Here is a 24685-nt window from a genome sequence, read left to right as displayed (position 1 = left end):
CTGTGTAACCAGTTGATTGACATGATGTTACATGTTCCACTAAGTGACTACTGATAATGTGTATAGATTCTGTGTAACCAGTTGATTGACATGATGTTACATGTTTCACTAAGTGACTACTGATAATGTGTATAGATTCTGTGTAACCAGTTGATTGACATGATGTTACATGTTCCACTAAGTCACTACTGATAATGTGTATAGATTCTGTGTAACCAGTTGATTGACATGATGTTACATGTTCCACTAAGTGACTACTGATAATGTGTATAGATTCTGTGTAACCAGTTGATTGACATGATGTTACATGTTCACTAAGTCACTACTGATAATGTGTATAGATTCTGTGTAACCAGTTGATTGACATGATGTTACATGTTCCACTAAGTGACTACTGATAATGTGTATAGATTCTGTGTAACCAGTTGATTGACATGATGTTACATGTTTCACTAAGTGACTACTGATAATGTGTATAGATTCTGTGTAACCAGTTGATTGACATGATGTTACATGTTTCACTAAGTGACTACTGATAATGTGTATAGATTCTGTGTAACCAGTTGATTGACATGATGTTACATGTTTCACTAAGTGACTACTGATAATGTGTATAGATTCTGTGTAACCAGTTGATTGACATGATGTTACATGTTCACTAAGTCACTACTGATAATGTGTATAGATTCTGTGTAACCAGTTGATTGACATGATGTTACATGTTCACTAAGTGACTACTGATAATGTGTATAGATTCTGTGTAACCAGTTGATTGACATGATGTTACATGTTCACTAAGTCACTACTGATAATGTGTATAGATTCTGTGTAACCAGTTGATTGACATGATGTTACATGTTCCACTAAGTCACTACTGATAATGTGTATAGATTCTGTGTAACCAGTTGATTGACATGATGTTACATGTTTCACTAAGTGACTACTGATAATGTGTATAGATTCTGTGTAACCAGTTGATTGACATGATGTTACATGTTCACTAAGTCACTACTGATAATGTGTATAGATTCTGTGTAGCCAGTTGATTGACATGATGTTACATGTTCCACTAAGTCACTACTGATAATGTGTATAGATTCTGTGTAACCAGTTGATTGACATGATGTTACATGTTCCACTAAGTCACTACTGATAATGTGTATAGATTCTGTGTAACCAGTTGATTGACATGATGTTACATGTTCACTAAGTCACTACTGATAATGTGTATAGATTCTGTGTAACCAGTTGATTGACATGATGTTACATGTTCCACTAAGTCACTACTGATAATGTGTATAGATTCTGTGTAACCAGTTGATTGACATGATGTTACATGTTCCACTAAGTCACTACTGATAATGTGTATAGATTCTGTGTAACCAGTTGATTGACATGATGTTACATGTTTCACTAAGTCACTACTGATAATGTGTATAGATTCTGTGTAACCAGTTGATTGACATGATGTTACATGTTCACTAAGTCACTACTGATAATGTGTATAGATTCTGTGTAGCCAGTTGATTGACATGATGTTACATGTTCACTAAGTCACTACTGATAATGTGTATAGATTCTGTGTAGCCAGTTGATTGACATGATGTTACATGTTCCACTAAGTCACTACTGATAATGTGTATAGATTCTGTGTAACCAGTTGATTGACATGATGTTACATGTTCCACTAAGTCACTACTGATAATGTGTATAGATTCTGTAAAGCTGTTTTGTGTATTTTTCAATAAAATAAACAATTCAATATTCTTTCATTTGGTTATTGTTGCAAATGTAAATAAAAGATTAAAAAAACCATACCTTTATTGGAAGCCACTTTTAATTTAAGTTATTATTAATGTACAATGTATTAAGTATGTACAGATAATTTTACAGACAAAAGGATTGGTTGTGATAAATAGATAAGTTCAAATAGACACATATTATAAGTTCAAATAGACACATCTAAGTTCAAATATACACATATTATATGCATCTTAACACCCACTTACTGTATAGACACATTTGGCAAATATACATTTTTTACGAATTGGACATAACATAGTAAAACCCCAGGTTGACTAAGATGCTATGCAATTCTCATTATAGTGTATCGATACATATACTGTATTCAATTTATTGAAAAGTGGGTTTGGATTCCACCAAGGCTTTTTAATTCTTAAAGTTCTTTCTGAAAGAGATGACCTAGCTACTAAATAAAAGGTCATATTACACATTTAGATAGTCTAGCTTTATTTTACAATGGCATACTAAAAACATTCTGTATTTATTTTTTGAATGAACATCTAGCAAGTTTTAAAATTTAAAAAATACCATAAAATAGGAATTTGTAAATAATAATTTATGAACAATATATTCAAGGTGATTATGTAATCAAGATTTATTTATTATAATAATTGAAATATTTAATTATAATAGAACCTCTTCGAGGTCGTCTTCAAAATCATCGACCTCATTTACTGCTAATTTCCCGATGATTGGAGACTTTTTTTCAGCACCAAATAAGGAGTTATCGATCCCTGTTGCCCTTCGACCCGTCTTGACACCACCAGTTTCTTTTCCACTATCAACGCCACTATCCCATGGAAACGCACTTTTATCCTTGATTGGTTTTGCTTTAGTGCTGGAGCTAAGTACATCGTCATTGTCGGACGAACCGTTTGAGTCTCCTTTACTAAATAGATTAGCAAGCAAGTCCGACTTCTTATCATTCGCGTACCCATTAGCAACTGGCTTATCAGGTTTCTTTTTCGTACTAGCTCCTTTACTGAACGTCGGTGCGTAGCTACCAAATGCGAGATCCTCATCATCATCTTTTTGCAATGAGGCTGTAGAACCTAGCCCATGTGACGGCCGACCATTGTGCAAATTCTCAACTGGATCTGTGAATTTGTAATTTTTGCGACTTCTACCCGATTCTGGTTTCTCGTTTTTCTGATCAATTTCTCTCATTTTTGCTAAGAGTTCTTCCTTCTTTCTTTTAGCTTCTTCTTTCTCTCTATTCACTCTTTCCAATTCCGCTTTTCTTTCTGCAAGATAATTTAACAACATTTTTTGTTTAACATTAACATTTTGAATCCTTCATAACATCAACAAAAGTTAGAAAAAGGTATTATTGGAGTGATTAAAAATGAAATACAAATGTCTTTTAAAAGTGAGAGTCTATTTCTATGATAGGTTGTAATGTTCTGTCTACACTATCAAACTTTGTGACAAAAAAAATGTGATGTGCCCATATATGAACGTGATGTCATATCACTACTATATTTGAGCATATCACTACCATATTTGGGCACATCAAACTAGTTTGATATTGTGAACAGAGCTTAAGAGTATGAAGCATGCTTTATGTGTGCAGGGAACATGAAGTATTTAACAGTAGAAAATTTAGAAATGTACTGTACACTGATTACAAAATACAGTGTACAAATACATCATTACATATTTTACTGCAGTAAACAATACCAATACTGCAGTAAATGTAGTATTGTTTGTAGTACTGTAGTATCAATTAATACATCCCCAATGTTGTTTCACCTTTGTTGTTTGCTATTGCATTGTTTCCATTGTGCATCGGCGTTTGATTGAATTCTTCCCCAAACACCTTTCCATTATTTGAGAATGTACTTGAATTGTAAGTCGGCTTTTGAGTGGTCTCCTCTCCAAGCACCTTCCCTCCAAGCGGCCTGCTCCTTTTCTCGGCGCTTGAACTCCGTTCCGAATATTCCTGTAGACCTCGCACGCTATTTACCGCATAGGAGTTCTGATTTTTCTTTGGCTTAATAGAGCCAAAATATGGGACATTATCATCATCATCAGACGTCGTGAATAAAGATGAATTTTTAGGAAAAGAGTTGGGTTTATTTGCAGCAGTGTCTAGCAAGAAAAAGTGCAGAATAGAACAGAAATGTAAACAGCTAAATACATAGAATCTAAAGCTCTGTCTACACTATCAAACTTGTGCCCATATATGGACATGATGATGTCATATCACTACCATATTTGGGCATATCATATTTTTTGTCAAACTAGTTTGATAGTGTAGGCAGAGCTTTAGGGAAGGTAAAAACTGGGGGGTGGATCCAGGATTTTTTTAAATGGGGGAGCGCTAACATATAATATTAATAGGCTGTCAAAAAGCAGTTCATCATTTTTAGCTGTCAAAAGTTGGGTTGGGGTGGGGAGTGCACACACTGGATCTGCCCCTGAGACAGACACTGATATACTAAACTAGATATAATGTTATAAATGAACGGATCATTCTATTTTGTCATTTTTATAATTGAAAAAACAAGAAATATGAACATACCTTCTTCAAGTCTTTGCTGTATGAAAATGAAAAATAAAATAATATTAATTATTGGAAATTTTATCTACAGTATTATTACATTATTAGACTATAAATTATTGACTAAAACATTGATAATACATGCATTACTATGTTATCAAATTAATGTATAGTTAGTAAGTATGCAAAATTAAAAAATAGTATAATGATCAAGATGATATATATGCAGATAGAGAATATTACATAAAATTTATAAAAACACATGAAAGTAAACACAAAGTGCAAACACACAGAAATTACTATACAGATTACTCTCTATTAAATAACAACAGCATGTCGTAGGAAATATTATGTACCATGTTAGAATTGCTTGAATTTATTGTTTTTATCTCACTAAACCAGCTTGGTTTGTCTTTCTTCACCAAAGATGGCTTCGTTTCTGGTGAATTTCTTTTAGTTACTGAGTTATTTATCTGTTTTGCGTCGACTTTAGGTGCTTGTTGAGTAGCCATAGGCTGTGCATTGCTACCCAGTGTGAGATGTTTTTTGTTGACTTTAAGTGCTTGTTGAGGAAGAGCCATAGACTGTGCATTGCTACTGAGTGCAAGAGGCTTTGCGTTGACTTTAAGTACTTGTTGAGGAGGCTGAGCCATAGACTGTGCATTGAGTGCAAGAGGCCTAGCAAGATTACTGGGTTTCTTAATAGAGGCAAATGATGGTACATAACCCTGATGAAAAATGAAAGAGACAAAACATGTGCAAGCGTGACAAACAATTAGTGGTGAAAACAAGTGAAAATGATCAAATAAGCTAAAGTTAAATATTAAAGAAAGAAAGAAGTATCACAAAGATTGAAAAATACCTCAAATTCTCCATATTGCATTCGGTAGGGCAAAAGCTTGGTTCCCACTAGGACGTAAACCACAATGCAAACAACTGACCAATCAAAAGCGATGGATCATTTGAACTGTTGCTTGTCATTGGTCAACTCACTTGCATTGCGGTTTACGTCCTTGCGTTATGTCCTAGTGGGAACCAAGCTTAAGGGGCCCAATGTCATCACATTACAGTGCTATAACAATGCTATAACAACAGCAGTGAATTGAAAGTTAATATGACTTCAGAATGTTGCATTCTGGTACAAGGTTTTGCAATATGGAGAATGAGGCTGATTAGTATTAAACAATTAGAAGAACAAAGAAGACCTTTAGAAATTGTGAAGCATGTTAGAGTTAGTTAAGTGAAACATTACAACAGAAATTTTAAAAACAAATTACATAAATGAAACAAATAAGAATAAGCATATTAAGTTTTAACATCAATATTTAAAAAAAATAATATTGAAATTAAGAATTTAATATAATAAAACATGAAAGCTAATCTGTGTTTATGTTAGTGAATAGTATTGTAACCGGAATAAATGTAAATTTTGATTCCAACACTGAAACATTTTCATCTATTGACTGCAGACTTCTTCAGTGAAAACGGGTCATCCTGCTGAAGAAGTCTGCAATAGTAGAGGAACAGTTTGACGAAGGTGGTGATCAAAAGTTTCAATTTTTCCCTTCAGTATAAATAAAACATTTAATTCTTCTACTTATTATAGCACACATTATACACACATTAAACAAGAAATTCTGATTAATTTTGTAATCAAGTTCTTAATTTAGATGAAGATGTTTTCATATTAAAGTTGTGACGTCCTTGTTTTGATTAAAAATAACCATTTTGCGTGTATTAAGCTGTAGAAAATGATGTTGCTATGGAAACAGTCATTAATGTATTCCTCTTGTATTTTGTAAACATGTCATTACTGTGGTAAGAATATGCACAAACTGTACATTTACATTATAATATGCAATCAAAATGAAACAAATGATTTATTTATAGTCAATCCAGGAATAAATCAGAATTATAGTTTAACAAACTACATTCGACATGTGCTTGGTGATTGTGACAAATTGTAGGTGACAAAAACTTACTGTTACTGTTAGTTCACAATTTACCTGATAATGATATCAAATCTGTTTGATGTTTAAAAAAAAACACAATCTAAAAGAATATGTTATTGTACCAACCTGATTGGCTTCTTCCTTTTTCAATCTTAGCCTTTCTTCTTCTCTTTTTAATCTATTTTCTTGTTCTTTCTCTCTTGCTAACTCCTCTTCCTTTCTCCTTTGTTCTTCCTCTTTTATTCGTTGTTGTTCCTCTCTACGTTTTTTTGCCATTGCTAAACTTTTCATCACGTCATCTTGATCGTCTTTCTTTTCTTTTTCTTTCAGTTGAATACCAAAGTCCAGCTGCTGTAAAATAAGTTCATGTTCGTTTAACTCTCTCTTTTCTTCAACGGGAAGCGCCCTTTTTGCTTTTTCTTCTACGGGAGCTTTCTTTTCTTTCTCTACCGTCTTTTTCTCATAAATCTGCTGACGGATTTCAGCGGAAGAAGCTCTCTTCGGCGCTTCTGGTGGATGTGGATTCGGAACCAAATTTTCCGTCAACGTTGATTTATCAACCATCATATGTCTCGGTGACGTCGGTGACTTTGAGGTTTTTAATTTCGCAGGTGGTTTGATGACTCTGTGACTGTAAATGTTCCTAATATCCAGTTCTTTATCTTTTTCCTAAAAAGAAAATATACATCTTTTGCAATAATAAAGGATTGATAGATGTTTAAAATAGATTCTTCTGATATTATTAAAAACCTAGCTTCACTCAATCAATTTCCCTAAAGTTCTGTCTACACTATCAAACAAGTTTGGCAAAAAAGTGTGATGTGCCCAAATATGGTATTAATATGCCCAAATATGGTAGTTATATGACATCATCATTTCCATATATGGGCACATCACATATGTTTGTGTTCCCGCGATTTTCTTACCCTGAGTTGCACTTGTAATCGTTCGTTCTCCATCTCTAAAGTCGCATTCTGACCTTTCAACTCTTGTTCCCGAGTTTTAACTTCGTTCATATGATGATTTTGATTTTTACGTACGTTTTCTATATATCGCTCCAATTCCTGGAAGGTACAGTAATAGAGAAGACTAATCATTTAGTGCGGAACACAAAAAATGTAGAAACCCATCTAATACACCTCAGATCTGCCTGAGAATGGTACAGTGAAATTGAATAATATTACATTTAAAATTATTGAGAGATACCATCATTCTAAAGGTCAAATTTAGGATGTCTATTCACACCCAGACTTCATCTGAGTGTGAATAGACATCTTAAATATTAGCTTCATTATGCCTGACTGGAATGCAGTACTTACAGTTATTCTTTTCTCCTTTTCAAAAATGTGTTCCGATTGTTTCTCTAATTTATGTTGTAATGAGTCTCTTTCTAGTAGATGTTTATCTCCGGCAACTTTCTTCATTTTTCTCAAATCTGCTTGTAATTTACAAAGTTCTTCGTGTTGTTCTTTCAACTGTTTATCCTTCATCCTATCTCTATCTTTATACTTTCTTACACGTTGATGTAACGAGTCAATCTCCGCACTATGTTTGCGTAAAAGTTCTGGAAGCTCGCTTTCCGTGCCTTCAAACTTGTCTAACGCACGCTCTTGTTTTCTTTGCAGCTGTTTTAGAAGCCGTATTTCACGGACTGACTCTTCGAATTTTTGTTTTACTTCGTCATTTTCGCTCCTAAGACGATTGATTGTATGTCCCTTAGCAGACAGCATTCGTTTGGTAACTTCGTTGACATTACGCGGAGTAACGTTACCCGCAATGCTATTAGGACGCCCTTTGTTGCTACCTTTTTTAGTATTCCGTTTTGCTGCAAAATAATTAAAAATTATTTAGTAAACACAATCAAAAGTAATATTGGTAAGTTTCATTTTATTCATTTATTTTGAAAACAAACTGGAACCAAAGCAGTGAATTGATTTTCCCTACAACAAGCAGCAAATATGGTCTCTTTCAGAGAGATTCAGTAAGGTAAATGTAATAATGAAAATAATAATTAATAACAAACAATAATAAATAACAATATTCATAGAACTAAAATGTTGATACTGTACTGTAAAAGCAAAACTATATTCAAATTACTATGTATACAATCATATTAATTTTGTTAATAAACAAAAAATAATAGATAACAGTATTGAGTTACGACAGTATTATTAAAAATGCATTTGAAATAAATTCCTATTCTTAAATGTAAACTGTTCTTTTGTGATTTTATTTAGTTAGAATTGTTTGCACATGGACTGTCAATTTAATTTATTGATTGACACAATATCATTACTAAGGTAGACTTATATATCGATCCTTTTGATTTATTCAATTCCATTGGTTAACATAATGTAATACTTGATATGCATTTTGTGAGAAGAGTAATTTATTAATGGCTGATAAAATGATGGTACTTAATTTGTGACTAGATGTCAACTAAGCACTTACAGCAAAGCTTGTAAACAATGGAGTGTTGCTAAGCTAATGTTTACATGTCTGTTTGATAAATATAACAAGATAACAAAGTGGCAAAGCTGAAAATGTATGATAGCTCCTCAAACGACAACTTAAGGTTATGATGGCTCTTCCAAGCCACTTTCAACTGGTATAAGCATTGAGGAATAACTCCTCTATGGTGAACTATAAGTATGGGGGGTTGATGTGTCCATTGTGCATAACATTTAAAAAAATGTAATAGAAAATTATGGGAATAAAGCTCTGTCTACACTATCAAACTTTATGTGACAAAAAAATGTGATGTGCCTATATATGGATATTTATTTATTTGTTCTTTCTTTAAACTGAAATACACTTTAAATACAAATGTACTGATTTCCAAAGTGGTTCAGTAAACATATTTACAACAAAAATAAAATATAAAAGAAAAACAAAAAGAAAGAAAACAGATATAAAACTATTTACAATTGTGAAGGCAAAAAGGTTAATACATATATGTTTTCTATAGTGAAGATTTAAAAGTTGCCAAAGACATATTATGGAGTTCTGATTTTATGTTATATGATGATGTCATATTACTACCATATTTAAGCATATCACTACCATATTTGGGCACATCACACTTTTTTGTCAAACTAGTTTGATAGTGTAGACAGAGCTTTACAGTAGTTTTATAAATAAAACAATAAAAATAGATGAAATGTTAATGGAAATGGTGGATAGAAATAATAAAAAAAAACACAAAATATACTCAAAATGACAAATTGAATGAAAAACATGCAAAATAAACAGAATAATTACCATGAATATCAACCAATCGGATGAAATGTCACAAAAGAAACAAACATTCCCAGGATAAAAAAAAAATGACAATTTTAGTTTTGAAAAATAATTATAATCTTCATGAATAAAGCAAGATTAAAATCTGGAATTTTAATGTATTTAAAAAAAGATATTGGAATATTTATAATCAAATTTTTTGTACTAATTAGCTGATCAATTTTAATTCTTTATATTTTTCATGATATGCTTTAAAAAACCCTATATAAAATATGTGATGTGAATAAAAATATAACAATCAATAGTTTACCTGTACTATATGTTTTGCGTGCCTTGCCATAGCCACTGCTTGTGACATTGGAGCTCCGACTATATCTACTATCCCGGCTATATCTACTATCCTGGCTATAGCCACTATTTGTACGTTTACTCGTAGTCGCTTTACTTTTCTTCCCTACTGTCTTACTTTTACCATATATGGATGCAGGCCGAGAGTCTTGTGCTGAATCTTCCGAATCAAAAGAGTCTGAGTAATTATCCGGGGATGGTGATCGTGATCTTGATGGTGACCTGCTCCCCGATCTTGACCTTGAGTAGTAATTACGGGTTCCTTTCTTTTTAGACATGTTGTTTGGAGAGTGAATGGGAGAGTTTATTAAAGTCTTTTCTCTTGTTACTGGCGATGAAATAGTTTTATATTCTCCTTTTAATACAGCAGGCGAGTCGTCATGGGTATCAATATCAAAGAATGAATCTGCCCCTTCATAATTTGTCATCTTCATCTAACCTTTCTACAGAAAAAAAAACCGATGAAAAACAAAAATGAAATATTTAATTTTATTTAAATATAGAAAATAATAATAATAGCCTAATGCAAATATTATCTAGCCCCTAGTAGGCCTATCATGTCATTGGCTGGCCACATGTGTACTGTCAGTGTCACTGCCTTCAACTACCTAGGCCGGATACCCCCTTAGTTGGCTCGACTACGGCTTTCTTCTTAGGCCTATATATACACATCCGTCCATCATTTTAGTGATAGTCTAGCTAGCCTAGCCTAAACTCTCTACCGCCTAACTACTACTAAAACTATCCTAGTAGGCCTCCTAGGCTAGGCTTATTGTAATTTTATCTATAATCCATAAAAACAATACAAACCTTAGATTTCATATGAAGCTTCCTATTCTTATTCATCAATCAGTGTTTTTTACACATTGTCCATAGGTATTTGGTCCTAAACAACGACCTCATTACGACGAGTCGGATGCCATTGTTTACTTGCTATGGTGATCGTTGTTTATAATATGCGCTGCCATGAAAAAAATGTGAGGCGGCGGCGAAGGCGAGCGTATGACGTCATTTATAGAGGGCGTCATCAAAATATATTGCATTAGTACCATAATATAAATTTTAGAGAGATTTTCATGTTTATTGTGTGAAAGATTTCGTTTTGGACGCCGCACATTCACAAGTTGAATTTATGCGGCCGCTGATACAAAACAAAAATTAATTACAGTATTTCCAGCAGCAACATTGCAGCAGAACTGTGTTTTTAAATCATGGAACTATCGATTATAGCTCATATTATTTACAAATTACATTTATATGTGGCCCCTTTTTTTCTTTCTTAAACCAGTAATTGTATGTATAAATAAAACATTAAATCAATTTAATATAATATCTAATTCTAGAATGACATAATGATGAAGACTAAATTGCCTGGTTTTCAACAACATAAATGAATACAAGGTAATATTATTCCATCGAACAAAATATCATTCGGGGATGTCAAATCTTATATTTAACATCAAAGCAGGCAATATCTGTATAATATTATTTGCAATAGTACTGTGTGCATTGAAATATTACTGTTTAAATGTGAATATAATTTACCTATAATTCATTTCTGTTATTGGTTTATTCAGTACGTGCCAAAATTCTCCTGTAAAAAAAAAGAAGAAATTTAAATCCAATATGTGTATGCACTGTTTATACAGTCGACCTTCTAAAGATTCAAAAAAGTGAAAAAATCATAATTTTATTCATCTTAATGAACTCTCTTAAAGATGTATTGTCCCTTGAAACACAAAAAAATGAAGGTGAAGGTCAGAATATTCTAAATTTAAATTGGCCATATCAAAGTAATGTTAAAGTTATTCACTTTAAGTCGAAAATTCGAGCCAAAAACAACAAGTTTACGTAATTAACAGCTAAATTAACTTGATTACATTTCTTCTGGAAAATCATCGCGAGCGAAAGTAAACAAAGATTTCAAACCATGATTATACATTATGCATGATGCTAATTAGGATTGTTTACAACTCGTCACGGTTGAGAAGGTGTTCTCACACAGATCGCGAGGAAGTTTTATGATTATGCATACAGAGTAGCCAAATAAGCGCGTTGCATTATGAGATATGTTTTGATCGAAAACTTTGACTGGAAGTCAAAGTTATTTTTTGAACCAAAAAACGTCTGTATTTCAGTTAAATGATTTTTTTTTCGACTAATTTTTGGTGCAAGTTAATAACTATTATGATACTTCAAAATGACCCACTTTTTTTCAAAATCTTTTATTTTTAATTTTTTTGGAATTTGACAAAGGGACAATACATCTTTAAACAAGTCTATTGGCTTCTATAAATAGTATTTGACATTGTTTTTTTAAGGCCAATACAGACCGCGTTATACGACTCATCTCGACGACTCATCTCGTCGGGAGAAAGTTAAACATGTTTAAAGTTCTCCCGCCGACGTACCTAAAAACTACGCCCGACGCTATCTCAAGACGACTCGTCTCGTCAGGATTCAACTCTCAGACAGCTTCAAGAACGTTGGCGGTTATAGCTTTCCAGATAGTCCGGTTCTCAGCGACTCTAAAAACTTCTTCAATATTCAGTTTGAGTTCTTTTGCAATCCTTTCTATAAACATAGCTCTTTTTGATTTCCTCCCTTCGATCTTCCCTGTACAGCACTTTACTTGAACTTTCTGTATGTGCACGTCATAATCCGGATACTACAGTTTTTAATAACTTTACATTGCTAACTATAAAAACACAAATACACAGGTATCTGTACCGAATTACATCCTTTTGTTGCAATAGGATATTTCATTGTTTTTAGTCTCTAGTTCACTATGTCGGTCTGTCGGTTTTATCGCTTTTCTGTACTTTTTGAACTGTTTTGATGTACTACAGAAAAGTTTTAAAGTACATTACTTTTTGAAAGTTCATTTTTTTTCTGAGAGCACGCGACTTATGGCTGTTGGCCTTGTTCTTTCTAAAGCTAGATAGTACATTCACACTTATCGTTCCGTTTCCCATTACCTTATTCGAATAATAAACGCCCCGCTTTGATAGAACATCTCATTTTGAATAAACGTCCTGCTTGAATAAAAATCGAAATAACGATGTCCTCAGCATTGTTTGTTAGTTTATATGTTTTAGTCCAAAAGTTGTGAACATTTTTACAACGTTGTAAAAATGTTATATAAAAATGTTCATACTCATCTTCAATATTACATCGTTCAAAATGGTGATTCAGTGAATTTCCATTAATACAGATTTTCGTACAAGAGATTAATTAATAATGCAGGAATTTAAAAGTAGCTAATTAACCAAACTTTATTCCAACACATTTGTTTAATACATCTTTCCCATTTTTCTTAATGTTAGGCTTAATAGTGGAGCTGTAGCTTGGTGGTTAACGTGCTTGCCTTCCAATCCAAAGGCCCGGGTTCAATCCTGACCAGCTAATGTCAGGATTGTGACTCTTCAACTCCACCCCCTAAGCCTCAAGTGAGACCCTCTGGACAGAATATCCTCCTTCTGCTTTAATAAGTTCTGAATCGATATTCATCATTATTTTTTTCATAATCGATCAGTTTTCAACATTATGTCAAAATATCAATAAAAATAATTTTGGTTAAATATCAGAATGTTTTAAAAATTGGAGGGGGTTCGTTTTCACGGCATCTATCAAATTCAACCCCCTGTGACAGAATATCCTCCTTCTGTTTTAATAAGTTCTGAATCGATATTCATCATTATTTTTTTCATAATCGATCAGTTCTCAACACTATGTCAAAATATCAATAAACATAAATTTGAATATCAGAATCATCATAAAAATTGGTGGGGGTTTGTTAGTCACGGCATCTATCAAGTTCAACCCCTGTAACAGAATATCCCCCTCTGGTTTAATAAGTTCTGAATCGATATTCATCATTATATTTTCATAATCGATTAATTCTCAACACTATGTCAAAATATCAATACAAATAAATGACTAAATATCAGAATATCATAAAATTGGAGGGGGTTCGTTTTCACGGCATCTATCAACCCCCTGTGACAGAATATCCCCCTCTGTTTTAATAAGTTCTGAATCGATATTCATCATTATTTTTTTCATAATCGATAAGTTTTCACCACTATGTCAAAAATTTAAACAAAATAAATGTGGTTATATATCAGAATATCATAGAAATTGGAGGTGGTGAAAATGATGGGCGGAATTATGTAACCGATGACGTCATCTGATTGATACAGACCTCCCGCACAGGCGAGTTGGGAATCACGGGGATCAGGTTGAAATTTTTAGATGCCAGGCCTCTTGTTAGTAAGTAAAACCAGGTATTAAAGCCTAGACTTCCTTGTATTTAAGCAAGGAATACAATAAAATTTATAGTCTTTGACCAAATTAGAAAGTTGGATTTTCACAAACTGATCAATACACAGAAAGATTGTTATAAAGATGACTTTAAAATTGCTTATTCTGTTTGTGATGACCTGCTTGTTGATATTCAGACATGGAGGAGCTACAAGAAGTTTGATATCATTTAACCAGAAGTTTCACTACTCATCAACAAGTAAGGTAAACATTACAATTACACCAGTAATCAAACAACAGAAGGTTAATCGTTCAGGAAAATTGACACGAGTTAGATGTCCACTTTTCATTTCGTTTGGTTCTAATCAAGGAATATACGCATGTTACTTTGATGATAATACTCAATATACTCTTTATACATCGTCGGGTGTGACATATACCACATCTCAACCAGATCTTGTAAAACTCTATTGTGACGGATTGAGAAACATCGTTGAAGGAGAGGAAGTAGACATTTCATGTGACTTGATCAGAAAAGATGACAACATACAATATGAAGTGACAACTATTTGGGCTCAAGGAAAGCACAACATTACACAGATTCATCGTGTAGATACTAACACTGTTACAATTAATCAGACTCTTAAAGGTTTTCATTCTGGAGAAGGGGTGTTTTTGTACTGTATTTCATTTGAGAATAGCATTAATTGCTATAGATTCACTATGACAGTTTATTCCCAATTAATGGTAGAGGTCACAAGGGTATATGAAAACTCTGAAGTTGATGTGAACCAGAATTGCTTAAAATGTTATGCAGAATGTGGATCTGGTAAGATAATTTATAACTGGAGTTTGAATGGAGAAGAATTGCAGTATCATTTATATGAAACTGATGAAAGATGCTTTGGTAATTTACCAGCTGGTAACTACACTGTAAAGTGTCTGGTGAGTACTGATGTCCAGAACAGATCTGATGAGGTAGCATTCACAATCAAAGATGACATGTTAAGAGATAAAATGGCAACTAGTAAAATAACCATAATACTGGCAACAAGTAATATTATACTGATCATTGCACTTGTGTGTGTTGTGTGTTGTGACAACGCACCACAACCTCATGTGTACTATCAAAGAAACAGGGATTCAACTCGTACGTATGAATTCTTCTGACATGAGTTACTACGCAATGGATGCACCAACCAAAACATGGTGGAAATGCCTATGATTGATTTACAATAATAGACTATGATTGAAAACAATGAGTACATAACATACAAGTACAATTTATATGCATTTATCTATAAATTACAAAACAGAAAGTGCTTCTTTTCTAATTCAAATAAAAAGCATGCATTTGAATAAAAATTTGTGTTTACACTTTGATATCTCATAATCAATAGACAATGTTTATAACCAAGTATAAAGCCCACAATTTAGATTTTTGTTGGTTTTGACACTCAAAAAGCATTACACAGCTAAATACATGGTGTTAAGTTGTTTTTAGTCGCGTGCAAATGCGACTCTATAGCTCACTATGTCGGTCGGTAGGTCGGTCGGTAAACACTAACTCAAATTTGCGCATGCGACTGCAGCCATGTATATGGCCTTGTTATTATTCTGTCTTGATTAAAAAAAGGAACGAGATGCCACATTGATGATCTTACTGAATACAATATTCGAACTGTAAAACAGCAATACTTAGAATGACCCGTTGACATACAAAGAAGCACACTTTATCTACAACTTAATATAATCATTATATATGTATAGTTTACTGGTACAGTACAGCATTAGACCACTCGCCTACTCTACACTGTTAATGTAATGTGTTAGTATTAATAAGGATACATTTACATATGCTTATTTCAACTTTATACACATTATTAAACATTGTTTCTAAAAGTTCATTAGTTGTTTTAGTGTGAGTGAACTTTCTGTGTATACATAATATATAGAACTCCTTAAAGTACTTGTTTAAAACAACTTTTAAATTAAAACTGAAAGACAAACATTTGTAGAGAACGACACAATGCTCCCTGTTGTTGCAATAACAACACCTAGAGTGAAGACTTTCACTACTTTTGTTTCTTAATCTTTACAATCAGAATATTTTTTTAACTGTAGTATGAATGAACATTTTACAAAGTTAGCAGTAAAAACAAACAATCTACACATCCTTTTTGGCATATTGCAAAATTTCCTGTATCCTTATTGTTAAATCAAACATGATTCCTTATTTTATTTGAACACACCAAACACAACCAATGCTTTCAGTCTCTCATCAAGCTCACAATTTAGAGGTTGAATGTTCACAAACTGCATAAACAGAAGTTGTTAATGATGACTTTAAAATCATTTATTTTGGTGATGACCTGCTTGTTGATATTCAGACGTGGAGCAGCTGCTTCCAAAAGTTTGATAATATTTTCCAGCGAGTATAAATATTCATCAACAAGTAAGGTAGACATTACAATCACACCATCAAGTAAACAACAGAATGTTACTAGTTCTGGAAAATCTATGATACTTAAATGTCCACTTTTCCTTTTGTTTGGTTCTAATCAGGGAATATACGCATGTGAATATGATCATTCTCAATATACTATTTATACATCGGATGTAACAGTGACCAAATCCCAACCTGAACTTGTAAAACTCTATTGTGACGGTTTGAGACACATCGCTGAAGGAGAGGAAGTACACATTTCATGTGATTTGATCAGAAAAGATGACAACATCCAATATGAAGTGACAATTGGTTGGATCCAAGGAAAGCACAAAATCACACAGTCTCATCAAGCAGATACTAACATTACAATTGATCAGACTATTAAAGGTTTTCATTCTGGAGAAGGGGCATTTTACTACTGTATTTCAAGTCAGAATAACATTAACTGCTATAAATTGGAATTAATGGTTTACCGTCAATTAAAGGTAGCGGTTAAGAGGTTGCGTGTAATACCTGAAGTTGATGTGAACCAGAATTGCTTCAAGTGCTATGCAGAAGATGGATCTGGTCACAAGAAAATTTATAATTGGAGTTTGAATGGAGAGGAATTGCAGTATCGTTTCTATGAAAATGATGAAAGATGCTTTAGTAATTTACCAGCTGGTAACTACACTGTCAAGTGTCTGGTGAGTACTGATGTTCAGAGCAGATCTGATGAGATAACATTCACAATTGAAGATGACATGACAACACACAGAATGATAACATCTCAAGATAGCATTAATGATGCCATGCCAACAGAAACCATGACAGCTAATAAAATAATCATAATACTGGTAACAAGTAACATCATACTGATAGTATTACTCATGTTTGTTGTGTGTTGTTATGAACAACAGAAGAGGAAACAGCAGAAGACACCAGCACCTGCTGTGCACTATCAAAATTATGATGACACAATTAGTGTTGGTGACACTTTGAATGTTTCTGGTGAAAATAATGAGCTTTACTGTTCAGTTGATGATCATACAAAAGAATAAACATAGGACTCCAGGTCACCTTTGACACTGTGGCTACAAAATGCAAGAAATGAGAACAGAGAGACACAGAATAACTATGTTACCTTTGACACTATGATTGAAAACAAAACGTTACAAAATGCAAGAAATGAGAACAGAGAGACAGAATGACTATGTTTAGCTCATGTAAATATTATTCTTCACAAAATTATTTTGGATATTACAGTAGCAACAAAAACAAACTCAAATACTAAATATTTCCTTTTGTGTTTCCATATTATTATATTCACACATGGAGCTTCAAGACATCTTTTACAATTTGAAACTTTATTACGAATCATACACTAGCAACCAGTGACAATTACATCATCAAATGAACAGAAAAAAGTTGAATTGCCGGAAAAATATGTCATAATTAAATGCCAACTTTTGATTTCTTTCGGTCAACAAAAAGGAATACAGTATTGTTAGGCCTACACATGCCAAGATGATGATAGTATGTGGTACCTTCATCATATGTTACATGGAGCACACAACGGTATGTAAAACTTTACTGTGACAATATTATGAAAGAACAGATCTGATGAGATAGCATTCATAATCAGAGATGACCGAACAAAATGACAACAGAAAAATGATTATGATAATTTTATCCATAATATTCAGAACATGTGTCTATGGAAATATTAACAATACTGTAAATATATATTAATCATTTTTGGTCGCCATTTGAAGCGCAAATTTCTTACTGTGAGTGTGGGTACTGTTAGATATATAAACACATGTACTACAAATAAATGTATTACTGTGAGTAGGACATACTGTTAGATATATTAACACATAAATATACAAATAAACTTATTACTGACAGTTGCTTGTCAACATTTGTATTAATTAGTAATTTTTAAAATCTAAACGTCGTAGTGGTGTATCTTTACATATGTACTTTACTATTTCAATCGACTATGAAAGTGACAGTTCAACAAAGTATTAAATCATCATTAGTGGTATATTATTTATAAATCATGAAAAAACAAATATTTCAATACTAAGTGGATAAAAGAATATATTTAAAAATTGTTCCACTTTGCACCCATCCTCTTCCCCATTCCTGGCTCAACCCTAATGTTACATTAAATTAATTAAATTTGGTTTGTTTAAATTTTCTGACAAGTTTTTCTTTCGGAAGTAATTCCCAGGGTGCTAAGTTTAATTGACTACATTCGATTCACCGTGTCTATTTATTCGTTCCTGTAAACGACATGTATTTTATAGTACAGTATACGTACATTTGAAATTGCCAGGTTTTTTTTACGTTCAAATGACTATATTCTAAAGTTGAAGGAGAGGAAGTAGACATTTCATGTGACTTGATCAGAAAAGATGACAACATACAATATGAAGTGACAACTATTTGGGCTCAAGGAAAGCACAACATTACACAGATTCATCGTGTAGATACTAACACTGTTACAATTAATCAGACTCTTAAAGGTTTTCATTCTGGAGAAGGGGTGTTTTTGTACTGTATTTCATTTGAGAATAGCATTAATTGCTATAGATTCACTATGACAGTTTATTCCCAATTAATGGTAGAGGTCACAAGGGTATATGAAAACTCTGAAGTTGATGTGAACCAGAATTGCTTAAAATGTTATGCAGAATGTGGATCTGGTAAGATAATTTATAACTGGAGTTTGAATGGAGAAGAATTGCAGTATCATTTATATGAAACTGATGAAAGATGCTTTGGTAATTTACCAGCTGGTAACTACACTGTAAAGTGTCTGGTGAGTACTGATGTCCAGAACAGATCTGATGAGGTAGCATTCACAATCAAAGATGACATGTTAAGAGATAAAATGGCAACTAGTAAAATAACCATAATACTGGCAACAAGTAATATTATACTGATCATTGCACTTGTGTGTGTTGTGTGTTGTGACAACGCACCACAACCTCATGTGTACTATCAAAGAAACAGGGATTCAACTCGTACGTATGAATTCTTCTGACATGAGTTACTACGCAATGGATGCACCAACCAAAACATGGTGGAAATGCCTATGATTGATTTACAATAATAGACTATGATTGAAAACAATGAGTACATAACATACAAGTACAATTTATATGCATTTATCTATAAATTACAAAACAGAAAGTGCTTCTTTTCTAATTCAAATAAAAAGCATGCATTTGAATAAAAATTTGTGTTTACACTTTGATATCTCATAATCAATAGACAATGTTTATAACCAAGTATAAAGCCCACAATTTAGATTTTTGTTGGTTTTGACACTCAAAAAGCATTACACAGCTAAATACATGGTGTTAAGTTGTTTTTAGTCGCGTGCAAATGCGACTCTATAGCTCACTATGTCGGTCGGTAGGTCGGTCGGTAAACACTAACTCAAATTTGCGCATGCGACTGCAGCCATGTATATGGCCTTGTTATTATTCTGTCTTGATTAAAAAAAGGAACGAGATGCCACATTGATGATCTTACTGAATACAATATTCGAACTGTAAAACAGCAATACTTAGAATGACCCGTTGACATACAAAGAAGCACACTTTATCTACAACTTAATATAATCATTATATATGTATAGTTTACTGGTACAGTACAGCATTAGACCACTCGCCTACTCTACACTGTTAATGTAATGTGTTAGTATTAATAAGGATACATTTACATATGCTTATTTCAACTTTATACACATTATTAAACATTGTTTCTAAAAGTTCATTAGTTGTTTTAGTGTGAGTGAACTTTCTGTGTATACATAATATATAGAACTCCTTAAAGTACTTGTTTAAAACAACTTTTAAATTAAAACTGAAAGACAAACATTTGTAGAGAACGACACAATGCTCCCTGTTGTTGCAATAACAACACCTAGAGTGAAGACTTTCACTACTTTTGTTTCTTAATCTTTACAATCAGAATATTTTTTTAACTGTAGTATGAATGAACATTTTACAAAGTTAGCAGTAAAAACAAACAATCTACACATCCTTTTTGGCATATTGCAAAATTTCCTGTATCCTTATTGTTAAATCAAACATGATTCCTTATTTTATTTGAACACACCAAACACAACCAATGCTTTCAGTCTCTCATCAAGCTCACAATTTAGAGGTTGAATGTTCACAAACTGCATAAACAGAAGTTGTTAATGATGACTTTAAAATCATTTATTTTGGTGATGACCTGCTTGTTGATATTCAGACGTGGAGCAGCTGCTTCCAAAAGTTTGATAATATTTTCCAGCGAGTATAAATATTCATCAACAAGTAAGGTAGACATTACAATCACACCATCAAGTAAACAACAGAATGTTACTAGTTCTGGAAAATCTATGATACTTAAATGTCCACTTTTCCTTTTGTTTGGTTCTAATCAGGGAATATACGCATGTGAATATGATCATTCTCAATATACTATTTATACATCGGATGTAACAGTGACCAAATCCCAACCTGAACTTGTAAAACTCTATTGTGACGGTTTGAGACACATCGCTGAAGGAGAGGAAGTACACATTTCATGTGATTTGATCAGAAAAGATGACAACATCCAATATGAAGTGACAATTGGTTGGATCCAAGGAAAGCACAAAATCACACAGTCTCATCAAGCAGATACTAACATTACAATTGATCAGACTATTAAAGGTTTTCATTCTGGAGAAGGGGCATTTTACTACTGTATTTCAAGTCAGAATAACATTAACTGCTATAAATTGGAATTAATGGTTTACCGTCAATTAAAGGTAGCGGTTAAGAGGTTGCGTGTAATACCTGAAGTTGATGTGAACCAGAATTGCTTCAAGTGCTATGCAGAAGATGGATCTGGTCACAAGAAAATTTATAATTGGAGTTTGAATGGAGAGGAATTGCAGTATCGTTTCTATGAAAATGATGAAAGATGCTTTAGTAATTTACCAGCTGGTAACTACACTGTCAAGTGTCTGGTGAGTACTGATGTTCAGAGCAGATCTGATGAGATAACATTCACAATTGAAGATGACATGACAACACACAGAATGATAACATCTCAAGATAGCATTAATGATGCCATGCCAACAGAAACCATGACAGCTAATAAAATAATCATAATACTGGTAACAAGTAACATCATACTGATAGTATTACTCATGTTTGTTGTGTGTTGTTATGAACAACAGAAGAGGAAACAGCAGAAGACACCAGCACCTGCTGTGCACTATCAAAATTATGATGACACAATTAGTGTTGGTGACACTTTGAATGTTTCTGGTGAAAATAATGAGCTTTACTGTTCAGTTGATGATCATACAAAAGAATAAACATAGGACTCCAGGTCACCTTTGACACTGTGGCTACAAAATGCAAGAAATGAGAACAGAGAGACACAGAATAACTATGTTACCTTTGACACTATGATTGAAAACAAAACGTTACAAAATGCAAGAAATGAGAACAGAGAGACAGAATGACTATGTTTAGCTCATGTAAATATTATTCTTCACAAAATTATTTTGGATATTACAGTAGCAACAAAAACAAACTCAAATACTAAATATTTCCTTTTGTGTTTCCATATTATTATATTCACACATGGAGCTTCAAGACATCTTTTACAATTTGAAACTTTATTACGAATCATACACTAGCAACCAGTGACAATTACATCATCAAATGAACAGAAAAAAGTTGAATTGCCGGAAAAATATGTCATAATTAAATGCCAACTTTTGATTTCTTTCGGTCAACAAAAAGGAATACAGTATTGTTAGGCCTACACATGCCAAGATGATGATAGTATGTGGTACCTTCATCATATGTTACATGGAGCACACAACGGTATGTAAAACTTTACTGTGACAATATTATGAAAGAACAGATCTGATGAGATAGCATTCATAATCAGAGATGACCGAACAAAATGACAACAGAAAAATGATTATGATAATTTTATCCATAATATTCAGAACATGTGTCTATGGAAATATTAACAATACTGTAAATATATATTAATCATTTTTGGTCGCCATTTGAAGCGCAAATTTCTTACTGTGAGTGTGGGTACTGTTAGATATATAAACACATGTACTACAAATAAATGTATTACTGTGAGTAGGACATACTGTTAGATATATTAACACATAAATATACAAATAAACTTATTACTGACAGTTGCTTGTCAACATTTGTATTAATTAGTAATTTTTAAAATCTAAACGTCGTAGTGGTGTATCTTTACATATGTACTTTACTATTTCAATCGACTATGAAAGTGACAGTTCAACAAAGTATTAAATCATCATTAGTGGTATATTATTTATAAATCATGAAAAAACAAATATTTCAATACTAAGTGGATAAAAGAATATATTTAAAAATTGTTCCACTTTGCACCCATCCTCTTCCCCATTCCTGGCTCAACCCTAATGTTACATTAAATTAATTAAATTTGGTTTGTTTAAATTTTCTGACAAGTTTTTCTTTCGGAAGTAATTCCCAGGGTGCTAAGTTTAATTGACTACATTCGATTCACCGTGTCTATTTATTCGTTCCTGTAAACGACATGTATTTTATAGTACAGTATACGTACATTTGAAATTGCCAGGTTTTTTTTACGTTCAAATGACTATATTCTAAAACCATCTGTGGGCACGACCTTTAGTAGTTATCCAATTTGACCAAAAATTGGATCGGAAAAAAAATGTATTTACCTGAAAAAAAATGTAATTGAAAGCAAAAAATGGTCAAATTGGCTGCCAGGCAATGGGTTTTTGGTTGAATTTTATAAAGTGAAAACATTTTTTTTTTTCAATTTTTTATACGCAAGAGATTAACTTTATTAAAACTACAAAATAACATATATATTTAAAGTCTGATTTAATTAATCTTCAAATACAATGAACAATTGTTTAAAAATAACTTTACATTGAAAACTAAACCCAAATGTGTACAGAATTAACACACAATGCTTCTTGTTAGTGTTGCAATAATAAAACGTAGATTAAATCTTTTACTGGTTTTGTTTCTTAATCTTTACAATGAGCAATTGTGTTTACTGAAGTATGGGTGAAGATTTTACAAAAACAGCAGGACAAATCAAAACAATATAAAACTGAAGTGTTATCATCTGTTTCCTTTTGCTATATTATAACAATAATATTTCCTATACGTCAACATGATATATTTCTTCCTTTTCCTCAAACAAGGAATACAAACACATTCTCTGACCAAATTAGAAAGTTGGATTTTCACAACTGAACAAAACACAAAAAAAAAGGTTCCTAAAGATGACTTTGAAAATCGTTAATCTGTTTGTGATGACCTGCTTGTTAATATTCAGACATGGAGGAGCTTCAAGAAGTTTGGTAAAATTTGATCAAAAGTTTCACTACTTATCAACAAGAAAGGTAAACATTGCAATCACACCATCAAGTAAACGACAGAGTGTTATTCGTTCAGGAAAATCTGTAATAGTTAAATGTTCACTTTTCATTTCATTTGGTTCTCATCAAGGAATATACTCATGTCAATATGATGATAACTTTCAATATACTCTTTATACATCACCGGGTGTAACATTGACCACATCTCAACCAGATCTTGTAAAACTCTATTGTGACGGTATGAGAGACATCATAGAAGGAGAGGAAGTACACATGTCATGTGACTTGATCAAGAAGTCTTCAAGAAGTCTTACTAAATATCAACATGAAGTAACAACTATTTGGATTCAAGGAAAGCACAGCATCACACAGATTCATCGTGTAGATACTGACATTACAATTAATCAGACTTTTACAATTAATCAGACTTTTAAAGGTTTTCATTCTGGAGAAGGAGTGTTTTGGTACTGTATTTCATTTGAAATTAACGTTTATAGCATTAATAACTGCTATAAATTGATTATGATGGTTTACCCTCAATTAATGGTAGAGGTCAAATTTGTATATGAAAATTCTGAAGTTGACGTGAACCAGAATTGCTTCAAGTGTTATGCTGAAGGTGGATCTGGAAATAAAATTTACAATTGGAGTTTGAATGGAATGGAATTGCCGTATCATTTTTATAAAACTGATGAAAGATGTTTTAGTAATTT

At 32.6% G+C, this 24685-nt stretch overlaps 1 protein-coding gene across 5 annotated transcripts; it reads right to left on the bottom strand.

Annotated features, from left to right (window-relative positions):
* Positions 1–1802: 1802 nt before the first annotated feature.
* On the bottom strand, positions 1803–10802 carry LOC144847411 (uncharacterized). Of its 5 annotated transcripts, none has more exons than XM_078703756.1 (9): positions 10770–10802; positions 10657–10720; positions 9809–10289; positions 7578–8083; positions 7185–7322; positions 6385–6927; positions 4639–5034; positions 3556–3892; positions 1803–3047 (listed from the first exon to the last, which is right to left on the bottom strand). In XM_078703756.1, exons 3-9 carry the CDS (start codon positions 10278–10280, stop codon positions 2428–2430), a joined length of 3012 nt encoding a protein of 1003 aa, XP_078559882.1. In that variant the 5' UTR covers positions 10281–10289; positions 10657–10720; positions 10770–10802; the 3' UTR covers positions 1803–2427. The 5 variants fall into 5 exon arrangements, with proteins under 5 accessions (XP_078559882.1, XP_078559884.1, XP_078559881.1 ...); XM_078703758.1 differs by having other exon boundaries at positions 4639–4900; positions 4973–5034; positions 10657–10798; XM_078703755.1 differs by having other exon boundaries at positions 10657–10798.
* Between the last annotated feature and the right edge of the window lie 13883 nt (positions 10803–24685).

Source organism: Antedon bifida, chromosome 7, assembly GCF_963402885.1.
Source record: "Antedon bifida chromosome 7, ecAntBifi1.1, whole genome shotgun sequence".
Classification (NCBI taxonomy): Eukaryota; Metazoa; Echinodermata; class Crinoidea; order Comatulida; family Antedonidae; genus Antedon; species Antedon bifida.
This window is presented reverse-complemented; position numbering and strand designations above follow the sequence as displayed.